Source organism: Polypterus senegalus, chromosome 10 (genome assembly GCF_016835505.1).
Source record: "Polypterus senegalus isolate Bchr_013 chromosome 10, ASM1683550v1, whole genome shotgun sequence".
In the NCBI taxonomy this organism is placed as follows: domain Eukaryota; kingdom Metazoa; phylum Chordata; class Cladistia; order Polypteriformes; family Polypteridae; genus Polypterus; species Polypterus senegalus.
The window spans coordinates 65722619-65738702 of record NC_053163.1 but is presented as its reverse complement, the minus strand read 5'-3'; the positions used below and the strand labels follow the sequence as shown (position 1 = coordinate 65738702).

The window sequence follows — 16084 nt, the reverse complement described above, 5'->3', positions numbered from 1 at the left end:
CTTCTTTAGACAGTAAGCAAGCGGCACTGACCAATACGTCACCATGTCATCACTGTCTCTTAAAGCTAAAGTGTATTATTTACTATATTTTGGAATGGGGAATAATTGCACCTAACCCTAAACCTAATGTCACTTCCTGTATATACTTTTTTGATTATGTGGAAGGTAAACATAGAACTACAAAGCAAGTAAAACATAAATGAAAACTTGAACAAAACCTCCTTAGACAATTAATCTACTATACAAAAAAGATATCAAACTTTTCTCATTACACATTAACAAAGTTCTACGCATTAACAATAAAACATTTTTAATGTTTTTACCCCAGTCCCTATATATATATATACCTATACCTATAAATATCTGGGAGTGCAGCTGGATGACAAATTGGACTGGACTGCCAATACTGATGCTCTATGTAAGAAAGGTCAGAGCAGACTATACTTTCTGAGAAGGTTGGCATCCTTCAACATCTGCAGTAAGATGCTGCAGATGTTCTACCAGACGGTTGTGGCGAGTGCCCTCTTCTACGCAGTGGTGTGCTGGGGAGGCAGCATAAAGATGAAAGACGCCTCACGCCTGAACAAACTTGTTAAGAAGGCAGGCTCTATTGTAGGAGTAAAGTTGGACAGTTTAACATCTGTGGCAGAGCGACGGGCATTAAGCAAACTCCTGTAAATCATGAATAATCCACTGCATCCACTGAACAGTGTCATCTCCAGGCAGAGGAGTAGCTTCAGTGACAGACTTTTGTCACTGTCCTGCTCCACTCACAGACTGAGGAGATCGTTCCTCCCACACACTATGCGACTCTTCAATTCCACCCGGGGGAGTAAATGCTAACATTACTCAGTTATTGTCTGCTTTTTTTATTTTTATTTTTTTCATTTTTATTACTATTTAATTTAATATTGTTTCTTTGTATCAGTATACTGCTGCTGGATTATGTGAATTTCCCCTTGGGATTAATAAAGTATCTATCTATCTATCTATCTATCTATCTATCTATCTATCTATCTATCTATCTATCTATCTATCTATCTATCTATCTATCTATCTATCTATCTATCTATCTCTTATCTATATGCTTGAAGTCTACCACCATATGACCAGTGCCCAATCAGCTTGTCATTGGTAGCCTGAATGGTTAGAGACCAGATTATTTGGTTTTAATTAAGTTTTTAGAAAGGCTGGTCTTACAGAATATCAATTCAATATTCTAACCTACTTTAAATCAGGTCTACAGATGATGCCCTTGGTACAGCACAGCACTCTGCATTAGCCCATCTTGAACATTGTGGAACTTATGTGAGGATGTTTTTTATTGATTATAGCTCTGATTCTAATACTATCATTCCAAGCAGAATGGTCACAAAGCATCTGGACCTGGGGATTAGCCAGTCCACTAGCTTTTGAATCTTTGACTTTGTAACAGATTGTCACTATACAGTCAGATTAGATCTTCACTCATCACTCACTCTGCTAGTCAATAATGGAGCTCCACAAGAATGTGTGCTGAACCCTCTTTTGTATTCTCTCTACACTTGTGACAGCTCATTGAATTAACATCATTGTTACATTTGTAGGCAACATGACATTGATCAGGCTGAAATGAGATGGCAATGAGTCGGCCTACAGAGGTGAGGTGTGGGGCCTGACCTAGTAGGGCTTGGCTAATAATCTGTTGCTTGATACTAAAACAAATAAAGAAGTCTTAAAAGATTTCAGAAGGCATAGAAATGACCTGGTACCCCTCGGCATAAATGGGGAGAGTCCACACCTTTACAATTTTGGGAACATAAATTAAGGATGTCTCATAAACAATGAACGTTACATCACTGGTCAAGAATGCATAGCAGTTGCTTTATTTAAAATAAAAAAATTCAGTCTGTCTATTATGCCCTTCTACTGATGTTTCATAGAGAGTGGCCTCTCTTACTCTCTGATGATGTGGTACTCCAGTTATTCTGCAGCAGATGAAAAGACTCTCCAAAGAGTCATAAATATTGCACAAAAGGTCATTGGAACTCACACTCTGTCAATGGATGATATCTACTATTGCTTACTATTGTCTCCGCAAGGCTACTAATATCACTAAAGACTTGACTCATCATGGCCATCATCTGTTCATCTTGTTGCCCTTCACCAGTAGTTCTAGGACTCATATGCCCAGACCTATAGCCTTTAAATGCAGGTTTCATCCTGGGGCTTTTACTGAATTAAATTCAGTACTAAACAAGTAGGATTTATGAAAACGTTCTCATTTGTGAGTGCAACTGTCTTCATTCACCTTATATTTATTCTATTTATGTTATTTTTTTTTTTTTTACAAGTAAGGCTATGCTTTTGTATATATTTATGCCTGTTTGTGATGTACTTTATGCTTTTTTAACAAATTGTTTTACCTAGTTACTATAGGCTATGTTTATGATTATATTATACTCATATTTATGTTTACATTTATGTTATTCTGGGTGCTACCACTAAATTTCTTTGTACATTGTGCAATGACAATAATATATAATTTATTCTGTCATGTTGTATATCCAGAAGTATCAAATCAAATTCTATATAAAATATTTCAATTATTGCTGATAATATATTCGGTTTTTCCTTTCATCACTTTTTTACCCAAATGTCTAGGTTAAAAAAGAGAAGCTGTAGCGCATTACAATCCTATTTTATGAGAAAGATTAAAAGAAAAAGAAAAACAGGAATGATTATTTCCTGTACGAGCAAGCACTGCATGTTAAGTGTATAGGTTATAACTTTAGGTGCAAATAGGTGTTGTCTGCCATGTAAAGTTCATTACATTTCTATAGGCTGTAGTTGTTTCTATACAATTCTTAATAAGAGTAATAAATGCAAGTTGAACTGAAACACCTCATCTTTTATATTAGAAGAATCATCTTACAAGCAACAGTTTTAATTGAAAAAAACTTAATTTAATTTTGATTTTCTCTAACCGCAACAATGGACACAAACAGACAATGAGAGTTATATTTTATTGTTCCAAAGCCCAGAAGCTGCATGCAAGGAGCAGAGACACAGGTCTCCATTATTTATGGTTTAGAAAATGAGATGGAATAAGTATTCACAACATTTATATTTGAAGGGGGAGAGGTTAATTATGAGGTAGTGCTGAACAACTGTAATAACTACTTTCTAATGATTCCATGGATTAATAAAACAAAGGTGGGAGGTCAAGCTTTTAACTATAAATCCTCAAGGCTGTGGCATGATTTGCCTGCTTGTGTAAAAAGATGCTCCATCATTCCTAGAATTTAAATCAGACTGAACACATTTCCTTGCTCTAGCTGATTAGCTCTTCATATTGAAACTCTGCATGTTAATAATTTGCACAAAAGTACAACTGTGCTATTATGAACTGTTACTGATCTTCTATTTCCTTCATCTTCTCTCCATCCTACTATTGCACTTGGTGCCTCTGTTATATTGCCAGGTTGCTACTACTGCCCATAGAAAGTGACACAGAGGGCATCTTGAAAACAACTTCTTGAAAACAATTTTTTTTTAAAGATTTAATCTTCTTATTAGACTGCCCAGCATATACTTAGTATAGTATAGTAGAATGATAAGGAGCAGGTAGGGGAACAGTTGGTATACACCACATTAACTGTTGTAACTGACTATAGCCAGCCAGAACTTTATTTCCTTCAATAATGCTTTTTTAGTTTTTGTTTTCTTCTCCTCTGTTGTCAATTGTGCATATCTTGTTTGTTATGTTAATAAACATATTTTGCTTTTGCTAATAAAAATCACACATTTTATTGTGTGCTTAATCTTATTCTGTGTTCATCTAAGAATGGTTTAATTGCTATATAAACTTGTCCAAGCACTGTGAGCTGGTCTAAGGAGTGAAAAAGCGCTATACAACAATAAAGTGTCTCGTTACTCCTCTCTGAAAAAGTCTCATCTTATCCCAAGATTTTTTTCTATAATATATATATATATATATTTTGAGCTAGCCTACTTGAATCCAAAAAATATCCACAAATGGTCTGCCGTGAGATTGCTAAATAAACTTTAGACAAATTGTAGTTAACATCCAATCTGATACTAGAAACTAGAAGCATTATATGAAAAGGTACAATATTCAAAATAAGTTAATAGGAAATGGTAATGATGTCTTTGTACTGATTGCACTGGGTAGCAGCAGTATCGAGAGAGAAACAGAATCAGTAGATGCTCGTTGTTAAATGAACTAGCTAAGGTCAAAACTGGAAGAGTGAGAATAAAGTAACAGATCCCGGAACATGGAACATAAATGTAGTCATTATATAAAAAATAAATGTCAAAACTGAACCAAAGTACAGTGATCCGCGCTATATCACGGTTCAGCTATTGCGCCCCTGCTACATCGTGGATTTATTAATACAATTATTATTACTAGGGGGCTCCACCACCTGCTCGCCCACCCCCGGGATTGGTTTACCGGATAACAATTTAAAGAGATTGTTATTTTCATGGGAATTGTTACATATGTATTATTTTAATTTTTACTTCAAAACTTTTGTAAAAACAATATTTGTCCTTTATTTCCTGCCCTGGGCCTGGTTAAATCTCTTTCTCACGGCACTTTAACGCTGCTTGCGTTGTTAAAGGGGGGTCTAAACGCACGCTAAAGAGATGCGATCGGTTCAGCTGATGTCTTGCTGCTGGCCAGCTGTGAGTTGTGCTTGTCGCGCTTTGCGTCAATCACTTAAAAGTCTGTACAGCAGCTGTCCTTTTGCCACTTCGCGTCTCTGCCGCTCGCTTTATGAAGAGAGGGAGCTGAACGCACACTAAGCAGAAGTGGACGAATCAGCTACTGGCTTTGTGCTGCTTCTGCCAAGATGCCTGTTCTGCTTGTCGCTCTGTGCGTTCTGATGGAGGAGGAGGCAGACTTAGGGTGTGAGGGCTTGGATCATCTGCTGGCAAGCTGCATGTTCTGCTTGTCGTTGTTTTAAGAGTTGGGAGCACTTGAAGTTTGTCTGGCAAAAGCATTCCAACAACTGCTAGGTTAGATGTCAGTGAACTTGTTTTAAATTGTAAGTAGGGCATGATGTGCAGAAGTCACCGTGGGACTAAGGTTGTAATGTCTAGTCTTGCGTGTCGTCAAAGTGTCTGTCCGAGATCATCTAGTCTGCTTTGCTCAACCAAAGGAAAAACGCTTCAGGCTTGGGGTTGGTTTGGGGGTGAATGCTCATTAAGGAGGAGTGGACTTTGTGCTGGCTTTAATAATAATAATACATTTTATTTATATAGCGCCTTTCCCATGCTCAAGGCACTTACAGAATATAAGAAAGAACGGCAGGGTATACAGTATATAGCATAGTACAAAGCAAATAAATAAAGAAGATTAAGACAGTAAATTCAGAGAAAGCCTAACAGACAACAGAATTGATGGTCTAGCACACACACACAGGTTACATGAGCATCTTGACAGAGAGGTAAACTCAGAGAAGGGGAATGAAGTCAAGTAGAGCTAAAAGCCTTCCTGAACATATGAGTTTTAAGTTGTTTTTTAAAAGAATTCATGGAGTCAGCTGACCTGATTAATTTCGGTAGGTCATTCCAGAGTCTGGGCGCTATATAGCTGAAGGCTCTGTCACCCATGGAGTGTAGACTAGTGTGGGGCACAACAAGATTACCAGAATCAGAGGACCTTGGTGGACGGGCAGGCACATAGTGATGGAGAAGGTCACTGATGTAGTTTGGCTCAAGGTTATTTAAAGCTTTGTAGGTTATTAGTAGGATTTTATATTCGATTCTGTAAGACACAGGGAGCCAGTGAAGACGGAGCAGGATGGGTGTGATGTGCTCGTTGCTGCTGGTTCGAGTGAGGACTCTTGCAGCCGAGTTTTGAATAAGCTGGAGCTGTGATATAAGATTAGAAGGGACACCTGCCAGCAGCAAGCTACAATAATCTATGCGAGATGTGATAAAAGCATGGACAAGTTTCTCAGCATTAGAAAAGGAGAGGAAGAAACGAACACGTGATATGTTACGGAGGTGAAAGTAAGAAAGTTTCTTAATGTGATTTATGTGGGTGGAGTAAGAAAGGGAGGAATCAAAATGACACCAAGATTCTTTGCAGTAGAGGCAGGACTGATGAGATCACCACCAAGATTGACTGAAGATTGAAGCTTTGTGCTGCTTCTGCCAAGATGCTTGTTCTGCTTGTCGCTCTGTGCGTCAATCATTTAAAAGCCTGTACAACAGCTGTTCTTCTGTCTCACTACCTTGTCTTGCGTGACGTTAAAATGTTTTATAATAGAGAGATGTTACTCATATCCTTAGCCCGACATCCACATATCATATGTGTTTACAAAGTGTGTTTTAATAAGTTTACATGTGTTTAAAGCATGTGGGAGGGGTATTTTAAAGCTTAAACTATAAAAAGAAGTGTTTATTTATATGGTCTTTCTATATCGCGGATTTTCACCTAACTCTGATGGGTCTGGAACATAACTTCCAAGATAGGAGGGGAATCACTGTATAAATCAAAGATCATGGTCAAAGAGAAAAAGTTAGTAGCCAGAATTCAAACACAGAGTTGGAGAAAATAATGCTAGGATTTTTAGGTTGTATCCTCAAACTTATACACATTAGACATTGTCTGAAGGTGAACTTTATACCTATGACACCATGATGTCCATATCACTCACTTTCTGTTGATGTTGCCTAGCAACTACATAGCAACAGACGCAGCAAACAGCACAAAGTGGCGACACTCATAACAAAAATGAAATGGCACTGCAGGAGAAAGTAATTCATTTTTAACCTACTGAAAAAACTTCAAATCCAAAAATAAACGTAATAACTATATTCCTTGACCTCTAAACACCCCCAAAATTATATCTCAAAAACTTTATGAGGCCAGGGAATGATAATAAAAATTCAAAAACCAGAGCCAGATTATAACAGCCACCAGTGGTTAACAGGTGGATGCAAGAAAGGGCCGGTGCTTATGGAAAAAATGAAATCATCAAGAGAATGAGCATCATTTACCAGCACCGTTTATAGGTACTGTCAGAACAATAGTCACTCAAAACCAAAAAGAAAAGGCTCTCAAGACAAAGATGTTAACAAATATGTGAAGACAGTCATTCTTATGCACCAACATACATTTCAAGAAATGCTTAGTGTCTGAATTGCAATCACTTCACAATAATTTGTAGAGATGCTGAACTGGAAGAAATAAATACCACAGACACTCGATGTGATAGATAATAATTCCTTAGGCAAAAATTAAAACAATTCGATGTACAATCTGTCCTGCTGTACAAGCTACACAGTTCCTCAGGTAATTGCTCAAAACTCATCATTGATTATAACCATGGGGTATCTCCTAGTAATCTGACAATAATACTCAAGAATGTGAATTATTTTGCAGTATAAACAAAACTAACGGCATGATTGCATCTACATCTTTATTGCAAACATCCAACAGAAAAAGTAATTTATCTATCACATTGCCTATCGGGTAGCTACTCTGGAAAGAAAATTTTTATTATTGCTGAAGATGTTGTGTTTAAAATGATATATGATGTTCACATAGTTGAGTGTGGCCTGTTGCAAGAACGTCAAGTGCTTTTGTTATATTTTATTATCTTTTATATTTCCCATAAATAGAAGCCATTTATTGCTGTCTGAGTTGCCATTAATAAAACCTACCTTGACAGTGGTGCGGCTATCAAATGTAAAGGACTTGATTTGTCCATTCTCCAGGAACACTTTGAGCACATTTGGGATCAGGAGTAGAGCGTCTTCCTTCAGCATCTCCTATAGGGAAATATGAAAAACACAAATACAAATAAAAAATAATTGTGCAAACATATATCATTCACATGACTCCCTTTAGGCTAGACTAGATTTGTGGATACTATCTTTATATATAAGGTTTCTAAATAAACAGATAATAATTATCCATTAGTAGCAAGTGTTTCTAAAATATATCTTGTCAGGTTTTCTTGAAACTTAAAAACTGCTCAGACCATTAGATGTACAGTATGCCTCATGATTTTCTTCTTTGCTTGCTGCAGTGCCACACCCAGATGCCTAAGCTCCTGGTCATGGCACCACCTGAACATCCTGTACACCAGGCTTGTTTGTAATTATGATTCAAGTTTCTGAGCAAACTGCACTTCCTGCCAAGTAGTGTTGATTGTCAAAATTCACCAGAGTTTTTCACAGAGAATATGCTGTATTTGCCAGCAGCTTTGTTCGCTGAATATTTTTCTTAAAATTTGCCATGCTACCAAGTTCGGTGAACATTTTTTCCAGCACTCCATGATGCTTTTCAAGACTAGTGTTATATCACTGAGCTGTAGCAACTATACACATAACTTTCACACATGCCTACTGTAAAATCATTGCTGATCTGCTTTGTGCATGCATGATGTCAAAACCCAAACTCTAGCCGGAATTCTATCTCTAATGTGTTTAAAAAAAATAAATACATAAACTTGCAGTATTTTCATTTGAGGTGTACAATAGCTGACCATAGTGAGTACTGCCACCGGATATATAACACTCATCTGTCTCCATGCTGGCAGCACAATAACACATGGCAAATTTGCCTGCACAATTAGCCATGTGCCCAGCTACAATCTCAGAGCAAGCCTTAAAGGAACTCTAACTCCCTTCTCCTCAATTCAGAATGAGAAACTATGAAATAATATTAATTCCAAAAGCTTTATTACAAGGTTTTTCTTTACACTTTATGGAGGAAAAAAGTGCAAAGTATCTGCACAGCTACATAGGAAACAATATAGACATTCCAGCTATGTCTGAAGCTGCAACTTCCAAAAATGGAACGAGCCAGTCCCAAGCTGTAGCTTCGTCACATGACTGATGTGTGCCCCAACAGAGGAACTCTGCGACAGCAATCATCTATATTTTATTTACTTATTGCTAGTTTGAGATCATTTATTGTATTTTGTTAGTGGTGATATTCCATCTGCATCTTTTAATGTTTGAAGAATGGTAGAGGATTGGTTAGAACTGCTGCCTCACAGCTCAGATCACATTTTCGGTCCTAATAAACACTTCCCTAGCCCTCTGGAACACGTAGTAGACCATTGCTCTATTATAATCAACTCAAAACTAGTTCAGTTCCTCCTTCCCCTTTGACTTCAATGCTTTTTGCAGAGTTCGGAGAAGTTATCAAAAATTTCTGTGATTTAGATAAACTCATGGTGAAGCAAACTCCATAGAGTTCACTCATCGCTACTCAGTATAAATGATACATACACTGAAAACAGCAAGGAATTGGGGTCTGGTGGTACAGTCGAGGAGCTTAAAGTACTGTAGTCTCCAAGTTTTTTGGTCTTTGCTCATTTCCAGGTTGGGCTGCTACCTAAATTGAGTTTAAATTTTATTTCATTTGTATGGAAAGCATCTTATCCCTACTACAGCCTAAAATTGTGACATCCATTTGATTAGTAATTTTAAAGTACTCTGTTGTGATTGTGTGCTATGTGTGTGGTTGCCTTTGAGATAAACTAGCTTTCCATTTACAATTGTTTTAGTTTTTTTTTCTCTTGCTGCAAGCATAGATTTCAACATTTCATGACCTTGCACTTGACAACTCTGTATATATAATGCACAAATGTATGGCTTTATAATGCTTTTAAAACCTGAGGCTGTGCTGTGACATTTATAATGTGTTAGACCTTAAGGTACCATGACAAGGTTACCGGGGGTGAAAACTGAGTGTATTCTTGAATACATTTTTAGTGTTTAGACATTACAGCTGGATGGTGTTTTGACAGACAGACAGACAGACAGATAGAGCAAGCTTTATTTGCCCCCAGGGGGAAATTTGGCTTTTTACAGATATAATGCTACAAATGTGAAGTTCTGACCAATTAGTTCTGTCTGTCTGTTTTATTGAATTCTAAGAAAGAGAAAGAAAGACACTCATTGTGTACTTCACAAGCATCCTTATGGTTTCTTGTCTGAATATTTCCTCAAAAAAAAAAAAAACCTGCCATTTCTCACTGACAAATAAAGAGGTAGCTGCACTGTCCTCTTTTTTAATACGGCTTAATAAATAACAACTGTATTTTTTATTCTAAATAAGTAATTATGCTATAACATGGAATGATTAATGTACTGTATATTTCACTTTACTATTCATTAAGAATGTGTTTAATAATAAGATATAATTCAGTACTAGTAAATCTAACACAGTTTTTGTTTTCCTTCTCTTTTTAGATTCCAGCATTGTACATAATTTTGCCTTTTACAGTTCTCTTCAGTGGTTCAGTGCTTACTGCTGTAGTTTTTCTCTCAAATCTCCAAAGGCGTGTAGGTTAATTGGTAACTTTAAATCAGCCCTATGGGGTGCGAGTGCATGCATAGGTGAAATCTTCCACTGCTGGGGTTAATTCTGGTCTTGATCCTAATGCCATCAAGACTGGCTCCAGCCTCAACAACCCTGAAAAGGATTAAGTGGGTTTGAGAATGTTATGTTTTATATTTTTAATTGTTAAGCTCCCCTATTTGTTTTATCTCTTCCATGTGTTTAAGCTCCTTTTGGTTTTGTGTCCCAGATTTTTGTCTGTTGCTAATAATATTGTGCATCTGAAAAGCTTGATTCCTCTTAAATCCTTGCTTCCAGTGTTATCAAAGTACTGTGGGTTGTTCCATTGTACTTTGCACCACTGCTGCTCGTGTTACTGGAGCTGGTAGAAGCAGATGCGCTCTGATATTTTCACTGCCAAATTACTTGGAATGGCACACTTAACAATTTAGCAGCTTACAGAATGTTTCAAAATGGCTATCATTCTTCTTTGTACCATTAACATTTGTTTCAAGTCCAGAATCTCGCTGTTCATGACACATTGCCAAACTTCTTTTAATTCTAAACATTAGGGTCCTCCTGCTGTTTGACTTTGTTGTTTTTTTTTAACTTACAGCTTAGTTGCTATTTCTTTTTTTGCAAAGTGTTCAGCTTTTCCTTAAGATCTTTACAACTGTCTTAATTCATAATAAGGTTGTTTCAGGTCAGGTCCCTGCATTGCTGTCATCATTCTGTCCTTTTGATGGACTGATGCCATGCATATGACTGTCATTCTATGGCTATCATACATTTTGTTTTCTTACAACAATCAGTTTTTGTTAACTACAAAATGGCATGCTAGTTAGATAAAAAAATTTTAAAATGTACAGTGCAATGATATGTTGGCTGTGGGCACTAAATGTTGCCATTGTAGTCTATGGCTGTGTAATATTCCTTGTATATGCGTCTCACTTAGATAGGATATCTTCAGTGTGAAGAAAGGTAAACACCAGTTAACCTGTCTGCCATGTTGGTATCATCTTATTTGTTTCATTCATTTAAAATCTAGTATTTATGTTGTTCCAGTATTTAACTGTTTAGTTGACTGCAGTGGGGTGGACAATAAATGGAATCTGTTGCATTGGTTTTAAAAAGAGTGCTCACTACTGCATTCCCAATGCATCACATACTGTATGCTGCTGAACATATTTTGTTACAGTCTGATTATAGTTTTCTTTTATTTAAATCCTTCCAGTGGACAAAAAGCACTGCTTATAAAATGCCTCTCAGCACATATCACTTGTCACACACGTGCAAATAGGAGACAGCTAAAGGGCCTGAATAATTATTTTTCCATGCCTGACCAGGGGGTGGCGAGGTGCACTAACTGTCTCTCTTAATCCCTTAGAGACCATTCTCAGGAAATCCCGCCTGGTTCTGGCACTACTGACGACGTCACTTCCAGTTCAGATGACGTCACTCTCGCCACTGAACTTTAAAACCGCCATCTTAAGTCAACGAGGGCAGTTCAATTTTGGACTCCGGTCTGTTAAGGTCTTTGTATTATTTTCTAAAGCATTTGCAGCCAGGACACCAATATAGGCATGGCTGCCCCAAACCTTTATGATGTTTCAGAACCATCCTTATCACACACTGTTCGCTGATTATTTAATCTTCAAATTGTAAAAAATAAAACACTGTTTAAGTTGTCTTATGTGCAAGGGTAACACAATGTATATAATCCTGGATAGGCCTTGCAGTTATTTTAAAATATTGTTGCACCAAATGTACTTTAAGCCAAGGTAAAAAAGTACAATAAAAAAAGAAACAGTCTCACAAAACAAGATTTAAACAGAGTTAGGCCTACACTCTTAAAAATAAATGTGCCAGTGTGGTTGTTCAGAGCGTTATCATAGGAGAACCATTTTTGGTCCCTAAAAGACATGTCCATATGAAGGTTCCAGAAAGAACCTTTACATATTTACATCCATAACAGACTCCATAGAATAAATAACTATGAAAAGATGGTAACTGATTTGTGAAATACCAATGGCTCGTGATTTTAAAAAGACTCTTTTTGCGGACATCCAGTAACACGATCTAAGTCCAGGTTTTCTTAATTTGTTAGCGATCTGCAGCCTACCATACAGTAAAGATGTCATTTTTTTTATTACGTATTAGGATGTTTTTCAAAACACAAAGAACCTTCTTCAAAGAACTGTAAAGAAATCATCCTAGAGTGGAGGGTTTAAGCAATGGCTCTATTTGGAGCCACACCACCTAGTGAAGAAGCATATAGTGCTTATAAAGAACCAGTATTTTTAAGAGTCTGCTGTACAAATTCCAAATGCAGAATAATATTAAGACAGATTTAAGATAAATACAATTTATGTTGCTGTGTATTATTCAGACTGAGAAAATTACATATGAAGTTGGATTTGCACGTAATTACCAATTTATTATCTTAGTGACTTATGTGTACAACTGAGTAATGAAATGTAATGAAAAAAATAAACTGCATTGCACAAATAAATTACTGTAAATAAACTATGAAACAATCTGAATGCAAAAATATTAAATGTTAACATTATTAGAAAATGTAAAATTATATTGAACTAAATTAACAACTTTATATTAGACAGATAGACAGGTAGATACAGCAGGTGGACAGGAACTACAGTATATTAGACACAGCAATCTGAAAGGGACTGTACATAGATAGATAGATAGATAGATAGATAGATAGATAGATAGATAGATAGATAGATAGATAGATAGATAGATAGATAGATAGATAGATGTTTTTTTGCCAGGGGGAAATTTGTCTTTTTATAGATATAATGCTAGAAACGTGAAGTTCTGACCAATTAGATCTGTCTGTCTGTCTTGTTTAACTCTAAGAGAAAGAAAGAAAAACATTCATTTTGTACTTCACAAGCATCCATAAGGTTTCTTGTCTGAATACTTCCTCAAAAAAAAACACATAATTAGATAGATGGATAAATACAGTACAATACAATTTTTATATAAATATTTAAAACTTTCAAAAAATGTGTATAGCCAAAAACAGAGATTGTTTGTTCTTGTTTAAATGTCACCAATCTTCAACAGGAGGGTTTTACTCACTAAAATAAAGTATTCATTTAGCAGCATGGTGTTGCATCGCTTAAAGCCGGAGCAGATTAAGTTCAAATGTCTGCTTGGCCATTCTCTGTGAGAAGTTTGTTCATTCTCCTTTTTCCTGCACTAGTTTTCCTCTAGGTATTCAAACTTTCCTTATATATTTACAGTGTAAACATGCATGTCAGATTGATTGGGGCCTCTAAAGTGCTCCGTATGACTGAGTGGTACACTGGCATTCTATCCAGGGTTGGTTCCTCCCTTAAAGGGTCCAAAGGGGTCTTCACTTAATCACAGAGCAAATTCACACATACACACTTGTTCACAGCAGGTCAGTGTAAACTTAACAAATAACACTGATAAACACTTAAAAAAAACATCACTAACCAAAAAAAGTTACAACTCAAGCAGCAGATCTACTCTGAGCCCCTCTCGGATGACTGAGCTTCTCACCTTATCTTTAAGGGAAAGCCCAGACACCCTGCGGAGGAAACTCATTTCACCCGCTTGTATTCGCAATCTCGTTTTTTCGGTCACTACCCATAACTCATGCCCATAAGTGAAGGTAGGAACATAGATCGACTGGTAAATTGAGAGTTTTGCCTTAGGGCTCAGCTCCTTTTTCACCACAACAGACCAATGCAGAGCCCGCATCACTGCGGACGGTGCACCAATCCACCTGTCGATCTCACTCTCCATTCTTTCTTCCTGAACCCCGAGATATTTGAACTCCTCCACTTGGGGCAGGATCTCGCCACCAACCCTGAGAGGGCAGTCCACCCTTTTTCGGCTGAGGATCAGCCTTTTTCGGTCTCTTTTACTTTTCCTCCTTCCGCTAACACACAAGCGAGGTGAGCACATCAGAAAAACAAAACCTCCTAGGAGAGAGATACCCAGAGCAGTTCCTTTCAATTACCTGACATCTCTACATTTCAATTTGTTTTTTTTGATGATTTCGATAGTTTTTTGGACCCCGGGCTTTTTACAGCATGGGCTTACACAGCTAGTATAAAAAAATCTTGGTGTGTAACCAGTTTAATGTACAAAAATTCTGAGTGGATATCTTAGACTCTTCCAAAATAACTCATTACAAAACGGCAGTTTATTACCAGCCGACATAATCTTTATAAAATGCAAATATCAATCGGTTGACATCATTCCACTTAACAGAGTGCCCAGTCTTAAGAAAAGTAATAAAAAACGATAAAGAAATTATAAAAATAGATTTTGTACCACTGGACATCTAAGCATATTACAGCAAAACAAATTACATGCTATTACCTTTTAGACTCTTCATTCAATATAGTTTGAAATTTCAATTAAACAAAGTTATACACTAGATAGACTTTTCCATTTTTATACTAAATGCTTAGTGTTTTATGACACAGTACATAATGAAGCTCAAATAAAATTGCCAGACCTGATTGAATAAATATGCCAATTGAAAATAGGTTTGTTATATTATAGCTACTTATTTAATTATGCATTCATTTGTTTAGAAGGTCATTTTTCTTTTTTTACAAAGAGGCTTCGAATGGGTATAAGTGATTCTCTTGTAATTTAATATATTCTAGAAGTTAAGTTATTACTTGCAATGTATTTTTTGCAGCTCTTGGGTAATTGTCTAATAGTGAAAAAGTAAAATATGTACAAATCTATTCAAGTATAATGATTACTTTCTTAAGAAGAGTCATTAAAATATTAATAGTTAATTTGTGTAAGTGACCTCTAGCATGAACAGAATATAACAGAAAAAAAACTCAGATCTGTTTAATCCTATTCATAATAGCATTGGGTGCAAAACAGGAACCAGCCCTGGAGAGGGCGCCATATCATCACAAGACCTGCTCTTTTTACATAATTACACACAAGCTTACATTGGGCTAATTTAGAGCCGCCGATACATCTGACCAGCATATCTTTACAAATGTCGTAGGATAACCAATACAGACACAAGGAGAATGATCAGACCCTACACAGGCAATGAAAGTGCATACGACTTAAATCCAGAATGCAGTTTCAGGCAATTACTATTCATAATGCTGTATTGTCATATAGAAATGTTTGTAAAATTATATGAAAAATATAAATAATAACAGTGAATACTGACAGCAAGTTTAACATTAATTAATTAAGTAACACTCTTGGTCTGCAATAAACCACAAGTTAATGAAGATTTAAAAGCTTATTAACATACGTGATCTGGATTGCTGACGGAAACTGGTTCAGAGAATCGCACTTTTGGGGGATTGGACCGTAGCTTGGCTTTCTTGGCAGCACTGATGAAGGCAGACTTTGGGGACTGTAAGGAAAATCAGAGTCTGAGTCAGGAGCTGAAGATGAGGAGCCTTTAGATGTTTGTCACAGCCTGTTCTTTGGAGAAGAGAAAGTTAAAACACATAAAGAGATTACTATCTATCTATCTATGAAAAAGTGCTTATCCCTTGATTTTTCTGCATTTCTGAATATTTGTTCAAAGTGAATACCATCAAATTGTCAACCAAAACCTATTGTTAGATTAAAGCAAACATGAGTGGAAATAGAAAATAATATTTTCATAGCTGTTTTTCTGAACAAATCTGAAATATCCAATGCAATTTATCTGATATCTGGTACAAGTCTGTCAGCAGTAATAACTACAATCCAATGTTTTTCTGCAGTTATTGAACAGAA

General features: G+C 36.5%; 1 protein-coding gene across 7 annotated transcripts in view; it reads right to left on the bottom strand.

Moving 5' to 3' along the window:
* Window positions 1-16084, bottom strand: part of frmpd3 (FERM and PDZ domain containing 3) — a 781596-nt gene that overhangs the window by 65513 nt on the left and 699999 nt on the right. For all 7 annotated transcript variants that reach the window (XM_039765859.1, XM_039765862.1, XM_039765860.1 and 4 more), the window contains 2 exons: window positions 15609-15713; window positions 7681-7788 (listed from right to left, as the gene is read on the bottom strand). In XM_039765859.1, coding sequence (XP_039621793.1) covers window positions 7681-7788; window positions 15609-15713 — 213 coding nt within the window. The remainder of the gene's footprint in view (window positions 1-7680; window positions 7789-15608; window positions 15714-16084) is intronic.